Genomic DNA, 16942 nt, shown 5'->3' on the forward strand with positions numbered 1-16942 from the left:
GGCCAGTGCAACGTAAAGGGACAAAACATCGGATAAGAGAGGGAGAGAGCGAGCATTCATAGCCAAGAGTGACGAGAAGGAAGGGGAAGGGGGGGGGGAACGCCCATGCGCAGCATGTATCGACAGCGGCGCACCGCCAAGTGCCAACAGCGACTCATTCACTTCAGCACGTGGGCGTGCGCTGCCCGTGCATACGTGACTGTTTTTTTTCGATACGCTGAACTGCGCCATGCACCATCTCACCATCGAGCCAAACAATTTCCGTGAGCAACAGACTTGAGCACCGCAGCAGCGGACGGAGAGTCGTACCGTAGTGATTCTTGCGCTCCTATGCGCACACCAGCACCCTATGAGAAGAGCAAAGAAGGCACGCCTATGTCGTGTGACGCACGTTTCGGGCATGGAATGAGCTACTCCGCCTCAGTTTTCACATCAGCTCCACCTCGGCCCCTAGCTTCACCATACCGTCCTTGAGCTTCTCTGCGTCGGCCTTCTGCACCTGGCAGGCGATCACACCTGGAGATTTCTCGATCGCCGCCTTCGCTTCCGGAATGGAGAGCCCACATACAGAGCGCAACTCCTTGATCAGCTTGATCTTGTTCTCAGCCGGGAACTTCTTGAGGGTGACGTCAAAAGCCATTTTTTCAGGAGCCTTCTTGGCCATTGAAGCGACACTCTCTGCAGCCACAGCGTCGCTGGCAGCAGCACAAGGAGCCACGGCAGCCGCTGGTGCAGGCGTGGCGGCGGCGCCATCACCACTGCCCATAGCTTGCAACAAGCGCTCCTCGTAGTTCATCTCGGTGGGTTGGGTCCCACCGCCACTGGCGCGCAACATCTCTGCGATTGTCTTCTTGTGAAAGTCTGCCATGGTGGCCATATCCATGCCCACGTAGGCCTCGGCCAGTGCCTCTAGCACGTCTTCGCTGCACTGCACACCCAGCGGCACCATGCCACGCGGAATGCGGCTACTCGCCACCCCGTTGATGATGGTTCGGTGCGAGCTGAAGAGGGCGGCGGCGCCCACCGACAGTCGTGTTACTACACGAGCAAGGACTCGCTGTCGCATGCCTGCGTGAAAACGACTATGATGGGTGCGGTGCTTGATGCGTCGACTGTGTGTTAGTCTTTAACACATAAAGAGAGGGGGCAGGGGGACATGGAGGTGGGGTGGTGGTGGGGAGTAAACAAACGAGTCTACAGCGGGCGTGTGCACTCATTCACAGCGTACATATGGGGACTCTGTAACACAAGACGAAGGGGCACTGAGCGAGTACACCTGCGGCAGTGAAGGCTCGTCTGGTGCGTGGGTGCAACACTGCAAGGAGGAGAGCGTAAGGGGAGGGGGGGTGCCTTCAACACGCGCATGGCAACGCTCGGGCACACCGACGCACGTCCAGAAGACTGCACGACATCCCCCTGTGTGTTTTTTTTTCTCTCTTACTACGTAACAAGGCAAGATGTAAACCCAGCGAGAACTTGGAAGAGGCGGGCAAAAGGAGCGCAGGTGGTCAAGTCTGGTTTGGCGAATGGCGGGGATGAACAGAAGAGAACAAATCGAGGTGAAGAAGGGGGGAGGGGGAGGCGAAGCGGGAGATGTGCAGACCCGTGTGCGGGTACCCAAGCTGAAAGAGACTCAATGACAACACAGACATACACGCCTCCTTTGTCTTCCTCTGATGCTGTTCCGTTCGTCTTCTGCGATAAAGCCATGTGTCTGTAGGCGCACCCATACCGACATACGGCGAACGTCTATGATGCCGGTGTTGCGTCGGCGACGGGCGGCATCAGCGGCGAACACGAGTTTCCGCCGCCAGGGAGAGCGGCGCTCTTTGCCTTGTGAGTAGAGCGGCGGCTCGTTCGAAAGAGGTAGGGGTCCTGACTCAGCTGAAACACGTCGCATCGCTCGTGCTCGTTGAAGGCGAGGCAGGCACGGATGACGTCCTTCGCCTCCTCGCTCACTTTGGGCGCATCTGGAAAGTGGAGCGTACGCGCTGATTGAATGATGAGCTTCTCCTGCCATATGCGGCGCTGCGACTCGCCCTCGGCAAACGGTCGCCTGCCGAAGAGCATTTGGTAGAAAATAACACCGGCGGACCAGATGTCCACTTTGTTGCTGATGCGCGGCGTCGAAGCGGTTTCGAAGCACTCGGGCGGCAGGTACCAGTAGGTGCCGGTGCCCTGCGAGGTGAGCTCGATGGACGGGTTGTCACTAGGGCCTTCGCGTGTGGCGCCGATGATCTTGGAGAGCCCAAAGTCGGTAATCTTGATGTCGAGGATGGTCGGGTCGTCGCGGTGCAGCAGTATGTTGGCCGGCTTAAGGTCGTAGTGGATGATAGGGCTCTCCAGGGAGGCGAGGTAGCGCAGTACGTCCACGACTTGGAGAAAGATGAGTCGCGCGTCGGCCTCCTTGAAGGTGCGGTAGCGCTTCAGGTAGGTGTCGAGGTCCATGCCGTTGCTGTACTCCATCACAGAAATGAACATGTTGTCGCCGCGGGGGAAGACGTCGTACAGGTGTGTCAGGTGCGGGTGATCGAGCGCGCGCATAATGTCGAGCTCCCGCTGCGCATGGCGCAGGTAGTGAGTGCGCGTCTGGGTAGGCCACTCGCGCTGGATGTGGTGAATCTTACACGCTACATAGCGCCCTTCGACGAGGTCGAACGCCTTCCACACTTCAGAGAAGCCGCCCTTGCCTAGTAGATGCATGAGGACGTAGCGGTCTCCCTCGCCGATGGTGGGGATAGCCAAGAACTCGGATGTGTCCTCGTCATTCACCCGTCGCATCTCCTTTACGAATGCCTTCTTTTCGTGCTCCACCTCCGCCTGCTTCAGCTTGACGTCAGCGATGCTGTTCGTCAGCGCGGCGTGCTCAGAGGTGCGCAGCTGATACTCCATCTGGGCAGCCATCAGCGCGTCCTGCAGGTCGGCGCCGGCGCTCGAGTCCTCCCGCTCCCGCTCCTGGCGGGCGAGATGCTTCACGCTGCTCTGCGCCGCCTTCTTGAGCGCCTCGGCTTCCTCGCGTTTTTGGGTGAGGCTCGCCAGCGTCAGAAAGAGTGTGCGCACCCGATCGCCCTCCATCCATACCGTCTGGCCATTGCTGTGCCACGTCGCCGTTTGGCCGAGCTCGAAGTGCTTCTGGTAGAGGACGCGTCGAGCCTCTGAACGATCCTTCTGAGCAGCGCTCAGCATCTCCTGCCGCATGACGGACTGGAAGTGCTCCAGCTTCTTCTGGTACTGCCGGCATTGACCGTCCATGAAGTGTATCTGGTCATCGCGCCGCCCCACCTCCGCACGCAGCCCCTCCACCTCGCGGTTCAACTCCTCAATGTGACTGTCGCGGTCGCTAATCTCCTTCTTGAGCGCTATCGTGTCGCTGACCATGCCGTAGGCCGCAAGGGTGGGCTGCTTGAAGCGGCGCGCGTCCGCAAAGGCCGAAGAGGACGACCCCAGCGTTGCGACCACTGCAGCCGCCTGGCAGCTGCTGGCGCCCTCAGTACCGCTGCGGGAGGCCGCGACAGGTGAGATGGGACCTGGCCCTACGGCGGGTAGCCCACGCGATCGTGAACGCGGGGAATCTACGGCCGACGCCTGTGCGTTCGTCTCTGACTGATCCACGTCCACAACAAGCTCCGCGCCCACAACTGGTGTCGTGAGGGAGTGCTCGTTTGAGAAGGTGGCGGGCACGCTGTCGTTGCTGCCCTCCTGTGGAGAAGCATCGCTTTCCTCGCGGGGCCGCTTTTGGGCCTGCGGTGGTTGCTGTGCCGCCGCCACGGGTGCAGCTTCCATGGCTGTGGAGCGGTGGGTGGGGAGGTGGGGAGGCGTAGCGCGAATGAAAGAAAGCGATGTGGAAGTGCGAACACAAGCAAAAGAGATACCGGTACACGCAGCAGTATTGAGTCTTGGCAACGTCTGCGAGTAGTTCGAAGGTCAACTCGCTGACGGGTGCTACAGTCACCAGGTCGGTTGACCTGAGGTTGGAGGGAGGCGTTGAGGAGGAAGAGCCCAGCCGAAAACGAACGACGGTAGACAAGGAGCAGCGATAGGAAAGCTAAAACGCATGGAGGAACGTGCGCACTGCTGTTTTTCTGTGAAGTCGGTACACGCCCAGTGCAGCTGCACGCGCGAGAAGAAGAATTCCAAGCAGCAGCGAGTATACCGCCACTGTACGATGAGAGAAATGCGGGAGAGACAGGGAGGAAGAGCAAAGCGGCGAGTGGTAGATCGAGAAGCAGCGCCGCATGCACGCGACACACGTTTACCTTTGTGCCTCTTCGAAGCGTGGGGAGGCGCCGCTGTTGTTGCCCTGCAGCCAGAGCACAGCTCGAGTCCAGCGGAGTAGGGAAGGGGGAGAGGGAGAGAGAGAGAGAACGAGATGCGGGTCGAATACAAAGGCAAAATCCACCACGCACACGCACACACGACAATGAGGACGGCTACCGCACGCAGACACAACTGAGTCAGGCTTAGCGCCTGACGCACTCGACTAACCACTGATCATCGTCAAACCGAAGCACAAGGGAGATGGGATACTCTAACTCCGGTATGTTGCTCTGCAGGGATGCCTTGCACTGCTGCAGAACGAGGCGCTGGTCTACCGTCGAGTAGTATGCGTGCGTTCCCGCGCAGCTTAGCAGCATCCAGTCTGTTGTCTCGCGCACCGCAATCTCGGGAACGCACGGCATTGCCTCAGCAAAGTCAAGAGTGACCTTGAAGATGATATTTGGGGAGAAGGTCACCTGATCCATGTTGGTGCTACGTATCACTCGCTTATCCTCGAGGAAGGCGGCGGTGTCCGCTGTGATATGTTGGATGCCATCCGCCCCCTTGAGGATGATCATGTTGAGGACACCACCCCCCACGAAGCTGAGCTCCGGCGCCGTCTCCACGTCACTCCTGCGCTTCTTCTTGCCCATTCCAACGTCAATCACAATCCGTGGAGGTTGAAGAGAGGGCGAGGGAGAAGGGAAAAGAGCAATCAAGAGCGCAGATTCCACAAAGGGTTTCGAGGATCCGCTGCCGCAATTCTGTGCTCCTTGCGAGTTTGTAGTGCGCGTGCGTGTGGGTGTGGCCGCACGGGTTATCGGGTGCGGATGACCAGCGCCGCCAGGGGCGACGATGGAGAAGAGGGAAACGGTGTGAGCGATGGGAGATGAGCAGTGCGGCAACGATGAATTTTCAGCAGCGAGGGAGGAGGTGAAAGGGAACCTGAACCGAGGTCCCGCTCACCGATTATCAGCAGTCTCCACCTCAAGCGGTAGCCGCCGTGGGAAGGCGCAAAACTCAAGTGCTTGGCCGAGTTGAAAGGAAACAGGTGAGGGGTACCCACAGTGCGTCGCCAGGCCGGCGCCCCCTCCGAGTAGAGGTTGCGGAATGCGCTCTTCCCCCCCCCCCCCATGCTGACGAAGCGCCGCTCTGTATAAAAGTGCACAACCCCAAACCAAATGGAGCAGAGGTCAAACAAGAGGGTACCGGACCCCTCGTTGGGGAGGGAGGCAAGGACGCAGAAGTACCTGTGCACATGCGGCGACAGCAGGGCTCTCATCTCCTAGGAAAGCACCCTCCCCTGCACCCTCCTCACACAATGTCGAGAGGCGTCTTGCACTTGGGCGCGGGAAACGCAGCGTTCAGCTCCACCATGTCCTCCTCTGTCAATTCAATGCTGCCTGCCTCTGCATTCTCCTTTGTGTGCGCCGGGTTGCTGGAGCGGGGGATCGCGATAACGTGCCCGCTGCGTAGCACAAAGGCGAGTAGCACTTGGGCGACGGTGGCGCTGTGGCGAGCTGCGACGCTCTGCACGACTGCGCTCTTGTACAGCTCCGCCTTGAGCTCGCCAGCCTGGGCGATGGGGCAGTAGGCCATCACTGGCACGTTGTGCGCCGTTAGCCACGGAATAAGGTCGTACTCGATGCCACGGGAGCCGAGGTGGTACAGCACCTGGTTGACGGCACACTTGTCTCCGCCAGGGACGCGCCACAACTCCTCCATGTCGTTCACATCGAAGTTCGACACACCCCAGCGGCGGATCTTCCCGCTCTTGACGAGCTCCTCCAGGCACGTCACCGTCTCGGAGAGCGGCACAGCACCGCGCCAGTGCAGAAGGTATAGGTCCAGGTAGTCCGTCCCGATGTTCTGGAGGGAGGCATCGCAGCACCGAAAGATGTTCGCCCGGGACGCATTCTGTGGCAGCACCTTCGAGACCACGAAGAGCGACTCGCGCGGCGTCTCTTTGATGGCCTCCGCCACGAGTCGCTCGGAGCGGCCGTTGCCGTACATCTCTGCGGTATCGATAAGCGTCATGCCCGCTGCCACACCGGCTCGCAGCGCCGCCAGCTCGACTGCGCGCTTCGCAGGGTTGTCACCCATCATCCACACACCCTGTCCTAGCGCTGGAGCTGTTGTGCCATCGGGCAGGCGCACCACACGTGGAGTCGCCATCTGAGCTTGAGTGCGTGAGGACATGGATGAGTAGTTGCGCGCGTGCCTGTGTGTGTGTGTGTGCGATACAGCAGAGAGAAAACCGAAGCGTTCAAGTCGCTGACTGCGTTGTGCTGTGTAGTAAATCGCGCCACGGCAACTAAGCGGATAAGGAGAAGAAAGACGGGTGGCAGCACGGCGTTGCCACTCCCATTCAGTGCCGGTAGTCACTAGTGTTTGGCTGGTAACAGAGCTGCTGTGGTGATATGGGTGTCAGTAGCCTTCGTATCAGCAGTGGCGGCAGTAGGGGAGAAGGAGAGGGGCTACATGAGGTGTTCGGTAGGCACGCGACCTGCGCTGCGGTCCTGCATGAGGGAATTCGACAAGGTGTGAAAGGAGACTCGAAGGAGTTCCCCACCAAAGAGAGGCTGCCGACTTCCGTGTAGGACAGCAGCTGAAGGGAGTCCCAGGCTGATGCATTTCTCTGTGCCGCTGGGACAGCTCGTCTCCTCTATTGGCCGAGGCCTTCTTCAGTGCCCAGGGAGCATTGCCCACCGCCTGCTGCTGAGGTGACACGTCTCTCGCCAACTCACTTGAACTTGCGTGAGCGCCAACACAACAGACATGCCGACATGCGGATATTTCCGCCTACCAAACCTCGAGGTTGTCCGCACTGGCCACTTCCTCCGGTCTACGCTGACGACCTCCACCGGGGCAGGGCGGCACTGGTGGCCCGTAGCCAAAGAGTCCCGCGTCTTTGTAGGGCGGTGCAGCGCCAAGGATACCGCGAGCCACGTAGTCCGTCAGCACGCCGAAGCCATCCTGCGGTGTGCTCCAGTTCGGACCTGCAGATGCCCCCGGCATTTCTTTCGTCGCACAGTGGCCGCGCTTCACATCCTGAAAGAACTGCGCTGTAAAGCTGCTCGGGCTGTGCGCCTGTGTCTCCCGTTCCAGAGCCTCCCTGATAGAGTCCAGCTGGCGGCGATAAGCCGCGGCGCACACGTTGCACTCCGTGGATGTGTAGAGACAGCGGTGGTGAAAGGCGTGCTTGCACATAAAGTACACCGTGGGAGTGTCAAGTGCCTGATGGCAGTGGGCGCACGTGGTAGCCTGAAACACGACAGCCGAGGTCTGCAGAGCGACGACCTGCTTCCTGATGTGCTGCATCTCCCCGAGCTGCTGCGACGTCTGCGCCAGAACCTTCTGCAGCTGCTGCGTCTGTTTCAGCAGGCACCGCTGACAGTAGTTTCGTACGGTTCGCAGGTCGAGAGTGCTCTGAGAGTTGCTGCTCAGTATCTCCAGCACCACAACCGGTGATAGCGCGTCGTGGGCCTCGATGTAGTCCAACACCTTCACAACGTCGAGCCACTCCGTCTTCGCGGTGCGCATGAGCTGCGAGAGCAGCGTCATCCACATGGCGATCGTGCTGCTGTCGGCTGCTGGACTGTCCTGACACGCCTGGAAGAGTTTCGTGGTCGCCTCGTTCCTCTCAGTCTGAGTGGTGTTGGGGTCCTTCAGCTTGGCGCTGTAGTAGCCGAGGATCTCCTCCGAGAGCCCAAGGGAGCGGAGAAGGTACAAAATGCCGTCCTGAAAATGATGTTGATGGGCGAGGCTCAGGGCTCGGTAGTGGTCGTAGCGGCCCCTGTGGGCCTCCAAAAACGTCCGTGCCTGCTCCAGCCGTCGCTCATACGGCTCCGAGGGGAACTCAGCTCTCGCGTTGGTGCGAAGGACACCACCAGTACGTGCCTCTGTGAAGGAAAGGGTGTCGCTACCACCACCACCATCTGCTGCAGTTATGTGGGGCACAAGTCGAAGCGTGTCCTTCAGCTCACGAGTCATGTAAAGCTCCAACAGCGTGTTGTAGAGCACCGCATGCAGGCTTGGTGTCGCTGTGGGAGAGAGCGGTGCAGGAGATGATGACGTGATTGCATTGCTTTCCACAGTCACCTGCATCGGTGCCGGGGCCACGTCATCCTCATCCAGCACACCACTCTCCACCACCGCTCGAAGGAAGTTCATGAGACACACTGGTGCGTCGACGAAGATGTGCAAGAACGCAGACGCGTTCGCGTGGTGAGGATGCTGCGACTCGCTTCCCATCACGCTTCCCATGCCAGTCAGGAAAGGAGAAGCGTCGGGCACGAGCGCAGGAACAGCAGGTGCGTCCACTAGGCGCCGTCCTGGTCCCTTCCAGTGCACGCACAAATCCACCAACAGCTCAGTCGTGGCCCGCGGCGCTGTAATGAGAAGATCTCTGCCGAGCTGCAAGCAAGTCTGCTCCGCCTCACTGATCCCCAGTGCACGGACATACGCCAGCGTCTCGAGGGGCTCGTGCATGTCGTACAAGCGAATGCGTGCGTAGTCATACACGGCAGCGTAGCGGTCGGCGATGTGCAGAGCCGCCTCAGCGTACCCGCCCTCTCTACAGACCTCGATCGCGTTCTTAGCCTCAAAGCGTACGTCGTCGCGGTGGATGAACGCCTTGAGTCGAGCTTCGTCCTTGCGCTTGATGTAACACTTGAGCAGCAGCGTCGTGTGTGCCATATTGGTGTGCGCACTGTGCTGCTGGTTGTGCAGCTCCTCCAGGTAGCGGATGAGCTGCTCCATATGCGCACTGCCCATGTAGCGCTGAATGACATAGGAGGACTCCAGGTGCCCAATGGTATCCACGTACTGGGCCATGGCCTCGTCAAACTTGCCTTTTCCATAGAGGTAGTCGCCGTAGCGCTTGCGGATGCGCAGCTGCAGCGTCGGGTCCGCACCTTCCATTCGCTGCACCAGTTGCTGCGCAATGCTGTAGCACTCCTTGCTGAAGAGAAGCTCCAGCTTCGTCAGCGTGTCTGCCTCACGCAGCTGCACGCCGCGCAACGTGAGCTGCCGCGTGTGCGCCGCCGGGTCGAGGAACAGTACCAGCATGTCTGTTTCATCCGCCAGAAGCATGGCACAGTTCGTGTATGCCTCCTGCGGGCGACTCAGTCCACGGATGCGATAAGTGAGATCAAAGCACTGCAGCTGAAACTGCGCTGGCCTTCCGTCGCGCTGCACCAGCAGCGCGAGGTACTGGCGGTGCGTGTGGAGGAAGCAACGGCCCGGCACGTGGTCGACGTGAATGGTATGCACTGACGACTTCACCGTCGGATCATACGGCGCGGGAACGCTGGAGGCTGCACTAGCAGGGCCGAGACGCACAACTAGGCTGCCAGTTGCCGCAGGTGTCACGGCCTGCCTGCTCAGCATGAGCAGCTCGCCATGCGACGTCAGCGCCGCTCCAAAACGTGGAGCACCACCGCCGGGAGTGGGGCACGGGTATTCGGACCAGTTGCCGTTTGCTCGCAAAGCCCAGCACGTGACCACATCGTCGTAGACCGTGTAGAGTACCTGTACCCCCGCTGCCGCCGCACCTGTCAGTACACGGGGGCCGCCCCCCGTCAGAAATGAGAAGGCGCCTGTGCCGCTTGCGTCACCGCCGCCTTTGTTCTCCGGCAGCGTCACGAGCCGCGGGTTGGGAAGACCAACAAACGTGAGGGCGCCTTGGGCGAGGCCGCTGCGGATCGTCAACGCCCGCACTGCTCGCCCCTTCTCCAGATCGCCCTTCAGCACGACACAGTCGCGTGTGACGAGCCCGATCGCGGCGCACGAGAGATCGGGTGCTACATCGAAGCTCACTACGCTAGAGCGGATGGTGCCGCAGGAGACGACATCGGTACCGCTGCTGCTGTCACCCTTCCCTGCACGCGACGTGGATCCGTTGCCGGTGGAGCTCCCAGAGGGAGAGGGAGAAGAGATGACTGCGCCGGTGGCAGATGGCTTAAAGTGGCACTGCAGCTGCTTCCATTCATCGAGCAGAATCGGCACCAGCGGGACCTCTTCGCCTGAAGCGCGCACACTCGCAGCACCGCCACTCGCGCTTTTGCTGGTGGGAAAAATACGGTGCTCCTGACAGGGTGGCCGCCATCGGAGAGAGGCATCGGCTGCGGCAGCTCCTGAAATGGATGTTGAGGCTCCGACTGGGTGAGGGCCCAGAAGGCCGCAGTACAACAATGCGAGCTGGTCAAGGTCCCAGACTCTCAACACCGTGTTGTTAACCGCATCGTCATTGCCGATCGTGACGAGGGTGTTGCGGAGTGCGCAGTAGCGAATGTGCGTGACAGGGCCCGAGTAAGCCTGAAAGCACCACCTCCCCGGCGTGGCGGTCGTTGATGGAGGATGGCGGTCGAGGAAGAACACTTGACCTTCGTAGTCGCCCACAACGAGTGAGGTGGGAGTAAAGCACGTGCACACCACGTTGAGCTCCGCCAAGGAGGCGGCAGCAGCAAGAGGCTCGCTGTCGAAGAAACGGAAGTTGCGCCACACCCCGTCCGTCATGATGACGCCGCCCCCCTCCCCCCTCGTGTTGTGTGTGCCGTACGGAAGAGAAGCGGAAGAGCAACGCTATGCAATCGTGCGGGCTGTGTTCCCACGTGCAGGAGGGGGGAGAAGAGAAAAACAAAGCGCAAGGAGAGGCAGGATGGAAAAGTGCTGCGGGCTGGTGAGGGGAAAGGGTGCCAAGGCACTCGCCCAGTGCATGACGCTGCAGAAGGATTTGGCTTCTACGAATAGAGACCCTTGATTGTCTACTTCTTCCCTCAAGGGCAGACACAACGCCACAACACATAAGAAAAGCGGTGAAGACATACCCGAGTGGTCCAACGCACTCGTGTGTGCACGTGAGGAGTGCACTGCCCACTCTCACTTGGGCCTTTGCCCGCACCGCCGTCGCGGTGCGTCTTTCACTTTTTGAGGACTACGCGGCACCGAACAGGGCAAACGAGAGAACACCAACGCCGTGTCGACATGGTGAACCGACACTACTCCTCTCCCTCACGCATCTAAGAAGCTTCCACACGACTGCGGATCGCTTGCATCTCCTTTAGGTCTGTCTTGAGCAACTCATCCAGTGCCTCAATCCCGTCCTGCATCTGCTTGGTAAACTGGATCCAGTCCCTCATCATGTACGGATCCACCTCGGAGCGCAGCAGTGGCTGACCGTCTGCGCTTCGCCACACTGCCGGCGCGGCACCGATGAAGCCAGGCTGCTGTTGACGCGCTTCCGACTTGTTTGCCGACTGCTGGGCGACCATTGCCACACGCGATGCCTCCTCCGTCAGGAACGGCCGCAGCTCACCCAACAACTGACTGTAGCGACCAGGCGCTCGCAATAGCTGGCGGAGCTGCTCGACGCGGCTGTTCAGCAAGCTTTCCTCGCCGTATGAGCTGCCGTGGCGACGAAGCAGCTCCATTTTGCATAGAAGCGAGTACCATCGGTGGAGCAGCATCACTTCCTGCTGCTCCACCTCGCGCTGCCGCCGCACGTTTGCGGCGTCCATGCCCGCCACCGTGTCGACATCCTGCAGGAGCTCCGCTGCCTTCCTCTGCAGCACCTTCACCGCCTCCCGCTGCTTCTCAGTTCGCCGCCGGAGCTCCTGGGAGAAGTGGATGGGGGAGGGGTAGAGGCGGCCGGGGTCGGGGCTCTTTTGGAGAGCTTGCATGTAGGCCTCATCACTGCATCCACCGCCGTTAAGGTAGGCTGTGTAGCGCTCCTTCTGAATCGCGTCCATGGCCTGCCCCGCCCCGCACGTGTTGTACACAAAGGCCCTGAAGTGGCAGTTGGGGTGTAGTGCGTTGTAGGACTCGTCCAGCTTGACGAGATAGCTGGCGAGGGCGCTCTGCCGCGTGAAGTCCTGCAGCGTGACGGTCGGCTGCAGCAGGTGCACAGTCGCTTGCTGCTGTTGGGGTGCCTGGGGCTGCATGGTGGGGTTGGGCTGCTGCATGCCCCAACCGCCAGTCGCTGCCGGTGCTGCTGCCCCTGAGCCAAAGCCGATGCCCGCCGTTGCGGGCGCTCCGAAGCCAGAGGTGGCGTGGGTGCCAAAACCTCCTCCTGACTTCGCCCCAAAACCGCCGCCAGCTCTAAAGCCGCACGTGCCGACACCGGCAGCTCCACCAGGGGCAGTGGTCCCTGATGCAGAGCCACTACCAAAGCCAGCCGCCCCCCCAGCTGGTGTGGCGCTAAACACAGGAGCGGCGCTGCTCATCGGGGCAGCAAACGCGGTGCCAAAGCCTGGCGTGGTCGAGGTGCCTGTCTTAGAGCCGAAGCCGCCGCCAGTGGGTGCCGTTGTGTTCGTGCCGGTTAAGGTGGTGGTGCCAAACGTCGCCGGCGCCTTACCGAAGCCCGCGACTGGGGCCCCGATGACTGTCGAAGGTGCCGTGGCACCAAACATGGCTCGGCAGAGGTGAGCGAAACCGTAAAGAAACAAAACAGCAAAGAGGACGAGAGGCGCGAATTCGACCGACACCGTCTCACTCGCGATGTGACTATGCGCATGTGCGTGTAGGCGACGAAGGGAAGGGAAGGGAAGGGACGAGGGAAAGGTGTGAGAAAGGCGCAGAGTGGAGTGGAGAGAGGCAGGTGGGGCTCACTCAACGGAAGGGAAGAGAGGGCCGCTCGCTATGGAGCAATGACCACCTTTGTGGCTCTCCAAGGGTTGAGTGACGCGGTGTTCTGATAAGGGCCCCGGAAGTCATCTCTCACGGTTCCGCGCTTAATCAAGGATGAGAAGAGATACCCACTGACCCGGTGTTTTGCTTCGTCTCTTCTTTGCTGGGCTGTCACATGGATAGCGCAGTGCACACCTGAAGAACGTCCACGAGTACGATACATGTCCACAATGGTACGGAGAGAGGTGACGTGGGAGCCAAGAGGCTCTGCGTGTGGGTGAGTGAGAGGCACAAGCGCAACATCCACAGAGTTACGCACAGAGCGACTGCGCTCTGTTCTGATTTCGCTGGTAACCGCACAGCGTCACGCGCCTACACGGAGCTCGAGGAGCGCATCTGCACAAATGCACGCATGGCCTCCAGTGGACGCGCTGGTTTCAGCACCAGCACGTGCTGCACAATGTCCTGTAGGAGAGGGGTGATCTCCGGGTGGGCTGCCAGGTAGGCGGTATAGTTCATGACAAGTTCATCTTTGTGCTTCTCGGCGCGCACGCGGCCCTCATAGTTGAGATTCTCCTTCGCGCGTTCCACAGGGAGTGGTGGGGGTGCCTGATCGGACATCACCACGTGGAGTGCGCCCTTTTTTTGGGGGGAGGGGGGGGGTTATGTTTTGTGCGTGTTTTCGGCCACGTGACTGCCGTGCGACAGTGTGGTGGAGAGATGGCGGTAGTCGTGGCGACGGAGAAGAGGAGGGGTGCGATATAATATGCGAAAGGGGGATGCACAGCAAGAGAGCGTGAGGCACAGAGACAGCTAGCCTGGCAGGTCTTGCGTGTGGGGCAGACCTCGCACTGCAGAGACGGCAGCATGGTGTGTGCAAGCACCAAGGCGAGCAGGTCCCGCACCAGAGGGCGGAGGGGTGGGCACAACTCATAAGGGATAGGGAAAGCGCCATCACTCGCCTTTCTCCATACATCCATGACGTATGACATCCCGGTGGCATGCGGGCATCGCAGGACCACATACCGGGCCCGTGTGCGGAACCCACGCCGGTCCCCCCCCCCTACATCAACCAATGCACCGGGCCACCTCTGGCAGCGACACGGTCAAATGCCCACGGAACTCGAGCGCATCCCACCCGGCCCTCATTCCCTACAGGCGTTGGGAGCCTGGGCCACGCTGGGGGGGGGGGGAGGTGTACTCGGTGGCGACCGGCATAGTGGGACTGGCTGCGAGGCGACATGCAGGGCATGGGGTGGCGGCTGTGCTCGGATAGCTGACCCGGCGCACTGCTGTAGAGCGTGTCTAGCACTGCGGTGCACCGCGCGGATGGGGCCCGTGTCAGGTCGGGGACGAAGTGTAGTTGGGCTCGTGTGTTGCACGGCAGAGAAGGGGCACGGTGCGAGCGAGTCAGTGAAACGCCGTACACGAGGCACACAGTGGCAAACGTACGATCATTGAGGGAGACGCCGACGTTGGCAGATGCGCACGGCGATGGCCTCTGTGATTAGGAAGCAACAAGACAGTGTGACGCAGCGGAGAAGAGAACAGTCCTGCCATCGCAGTGGAAGTACGCCCAGCGCGTCACCCACTGAAGTCGATCCCTCAGTTGAGAAGTACCGCCCTTCCCCTGGACAAGAGAACTGAGAAGAGAAGAGGGTACCCCAACACTGCGTGAGTGAGAGAAACAGTGAAAGGAGAATGAGAGCCGTGCGTCGTGAAACAGCAGGGGAAAAACCTCTGCGTCATATGGCAGAAGCGAGAAGCGCCACGGAGCTCGTGCGGTAGCCGAGGTACCTGTGCCAAAACTTTACCTCTCCGCACTCAATTTCTCCTTCCGATGCGGAGCGGCGCAGAGAGGGGATGCCCATTAGCAGCGCCCAGAGAGTTGTGACTCTGACCGCGCTCCATGCGGAGGCGCTGACGGCGCGGCTGGTACGGCAGCCTCGCCGGCACTATACCATCCGAGTATACCACGTGCTCCCTCTCGCGATTCAAAGCAGGTGTCGCCCTATTCACAACAACGAGAGTGGCACGAGAGAAATCGGAAGCGGCGCTGCTCACCACTCCAGATGCTGCGAGAAGTGGTAAATCCGTCAGGGGCTCGGTGGTCACCCCTGAGGATGGCTGCGAGGTCAAGTACGGTTCTTCTCCGTGGATATCGTTCTCCGTGGCATCGCCGTCGTCACTCACCATACAAGCGTCACCGAATCTGCTGTTCTCTTGCTCGTTCTCGCGTCCGCGTCGGCGCAGTGAGTGAATGCCACGCACCGCTGCCATGCGCTCACGGCGCGCCGCGATTGTATTCTGCAAGAACTGAGCCATGTGCTGCGCGTTGACTGTCTCGCACATGGAGAAGGCTGAGGAAGGAGGGAGCCTGCGCTCGGTGATGGGGGAAATGCTTTGCAGGTAGCGCTGCACAAAGAGAAGTGCGTCGCGGTAGCCCGCCTCGTAGGAGTTGGAGGACTCACGGTAGAGATCAGCGAGGGCGTTGGCAGCAGCGGAGAACTTGCGGTGCAGCTGCTCCTTCTCGCGCGCAGGCGTGTTCGATGCGGGTGGCATGGAGGCAATGTAGGGTAGGGCGCTGTAGTGGAGGGTGGTGGGTGGACTCAAGTTCTCTTCTCTCACGTCTCCATGAAGATGCAATGAGGAAAGGTTGGGGTCGCTGTGTGTGTGTGTGCCTGTGCGTGTGCGTGTATGGTGCAACTGAAGAAATGGCGCTCTTGACACTGGTGAGCCGTTCTAGCGTGGTGATGTATGCAGCTGCGGGTGAGAACAAAGCCCAGGCAATAGAGGCGTGGAAGAAAGCACAGACATCGTGGAAGGGCCTTTCCTTCTCCGTGTTCTCCCACCACGGACAAGTCAACAACTCGACGCGCGCAACTACAGCTCACACATGTCCCTGGGCTACCCCACGGCTAAACGCTGGTCGTCTAGGATGAAGTGCCCTGTCGTCAAATTGGGTCATGCGTCGAGCGGGTGTTTCTCGTCTTTGCCCGTTCCTTCTTCGGGTACGTGCGGCACGACTGGCGCCAGGCGGGGCTCGTTCCGCGGAAGGATGCGACAAGTATGGCAGAAAAAGAGGAATAGCGGTACGCTGCGAAACACTTCGGCGCAGAGAAGCGAGGACAGCGGTCGTTTGCCTACGTACGTCTACCCGCGTAATGACTTGACTACTTCTCCGTCCGCCCTTGAAAGCCTCTCAACAACTGCCGGTGACGTAAAGATTGGCGAGGGGGCGCACACTCACATCATTGCGTGTGTGTGTGTGTACTCGTTTTCTCCCAGTCGTGAGGCAGCTGCCTTGAGGTAAGCGGGAGCTTATCTCACGCATCCAAGGATGAGCAGATGCATGCGCGTAAGAAGAAGAGGGGGGGAAGCGATTCAACCATGAACGCGCCACCGCCGTCTACACATCACCGTGAATAGGGGGCGTCGTGCCAAGAAGGGGTGCACAATGTCCCCTATGACTACACTGAGGGAGGAAGCCGCCTGACAAGGGAGCGCATTGGGCAGCCACCACCGACATCTGGAATAACAACAGGCACAAACTCCAACGGCGGGGGGGGGGGGCACTGACAGCTCCTCGTGCACACGCCCACCATGGCTGAAGGCCAGCCTGCTCAAGATGCAGGGGTGGGTAAGAGAATGCAAGAGCATAGTTGGGGAAGAACCAGACAACCACCAACCCGAGGCCGGAGTAGAGGCTATGCAGCCCCCGCGCAAGCGTGATTGCGCTCGCATGACTCCCTACCAAAGGTCGAACCAACGGTACTGGCTCCGTTTCGTGTGGATACTCGTCTTGAGGGAGTCAACGAGGTAGAAACACACCAAGTACACAAGGTAGGAAGCACTGCCGCACAGTGCCGTTTCACGCAGGTTAAAGCAGCCCATACAGCCATCACTCAGCGCCATTCTTCGTTGCCGAAACGAGTTCGTGCCACATAACAGCGGGACTCCGGCTATCTCACACTACATCATCGCTACGCCACCTTGGTAGAACCTGCGAAGACCACCTTTGTGTCAGCACACGCGCCGCATGCACTTCCTTACCGTC

At 60.2% G+C, this 16942-nt stretch overlaps 8 protein-coding genes across 8 annotated transcripts, besides 2 other annotated features; all 8 read right to left on the reverse strand.

The window, feature by feature from the left end:
- Positions 1-427: 427 nt before the first annotated feature.
- Positions 428-1066, reverse strand: LPMP_312710 (ribosomal protein l7/l12-like protein; the record flags this gene model as incomplete). The annotated part of the gene is made up of 1 exon (XM_010703353.1): positions 428-1066. One exon carries the CDS (start codon positions 1064-1066, stop codon positions 428-430), a length of 639 nt encoding a protein of 212 aa, XP_010701655.1.
- Positions 1067-1749: 683 nt separating this feature from the next.
- Positions 1750-3783, reverse strand: LPMP_312720 (serine/threonine protein kinase, putative; the record flags this gene model as incomplete). Its single annotated transcript, XM_010703354.1, has 1 exon — positions 1750-3783. The coding sequence occupies one exon, from the start codon at positions 3781-3783 to the stop codon at positions 1750-1752; it is 2034 nt and encodes a 677-aa protein (XP_010701656.1).
- A 677-nt stretch (positions 3784-4460) lies between these two features.
- Positions 4461-4910, reverse strand: LPMP_312730 (hypothetical protein; the record flags this gene model as incomplete). Its single annotated transcript, XM_010703355.1, has 1 exon — positions 4461-4910. The coding sequence occupies one exon, from the start codon at positions 4908-4910 to the stop codon at positions 4461-4463; it is 450 nt and encodes a 149-aa protein (XP_010701657.1).
- Positions 4911-5571: 661 nt separating this feature from the next.
- Positions 5572-6456, reverse strand: LPMP_312740 (aldehyde reductase, putative; the record flags this gene model as incomplete). The annotated part of the gene is made up of 1 exon (XM_010703356.1): positions 5572-6456. The coding sequence occupies one exon, from the start codon at positions 6454-6456 to the stop codon at positions 5572-5574; it is 885 nt and encodes a 294-aa protein (XP_010701658.1).
- A 603-nt stretch (positions 6457-7059) lies between these two features.
- LPMP_312750 (hypothetical protein) lies at positions 7060-10776 on the reverse strand (the record flags this gene model as incomplete). The annotated part of the gene is made up of 1 exon (XM_010703357.1): positions 7060-10776. One exon carries the CDS (start codon positions 10774-10776, stop codon positions 7060-7062), a length of 3717 nt encoding a protein of 1238 aa, XP_010701659.1.
- Positions 10777-11279: 503 nt separating this feature from the next.
- LPMP_312760 (nucleoporin (NUP54/57), putative) lies at positions 11280-12668 on the reverse strand (the record flags this gene model as incomplete). The annotated part of the gene is made up of 1 exon (XM_010703358.1): positions 11280-12668. One exon carries the CDS (start codon positions 12666-12668, stop codon positions 11280-11282), a length of 1389 nt encoding a protein of 462 aa, XP_010701660.1.
- A 589-nt stretch (positions 12669-13257) lies between these two features.
- LPMP_312770 (hypothetical protein) lies at positions 13258-13506 on the reverse strand (the record flags this gene model as incomplete). The annotated part of the gene is made up of 1 exon (XM_010703359.1): positions 13258-13506. The coding sequence occupies one exon, from the start codon at positions 13504-13506 to the stop codon at positions 13258-13260; it is 249 nt and encodes an 82-aa protein (XP_010701661.1).
- A 488-nt stretch (positions 13507-13994) lies between these two features.
- Positions 13995-14236: a repeat region.
- Positions 14237-14709: 473 nt separating this feature from the next.
- Positions 14710-15447, reverse strand: LPMP_312780 (hypothetical protein; the record flags this gene model as incomplete). Its single annotated transcript, XM_010703360.1, has 1 exon — positions 14710-15447. The coding sequence occupies one exon, from the start codon at positions 15445-15447 to the stop codon at positions 14710-14712; it is 738 nt and encodes a 245-aa protein (XP_010701662.1).
- A 288-nt stretch (positions 15448-15735) lies between these two features.
- Positions 15736-15925: a repeat region.
- Between the last annotated feature and the right edge of the window lie 1017 nt (positions 15926-16942).

This window comes from Leishmania panamensis (assembly GCF_000755165.1).
Source record: "Leishmania panamensis strain MHOM/PA/94/PSC-1 chromosome 31 sequence".
Classification (NCBI taxonomy): Eukaryota; Euglenozoa; class Kinetoplastea; order Trypanosomatida; family Trypanosomatidae; genus Leishmania; species Leishmania panamensis.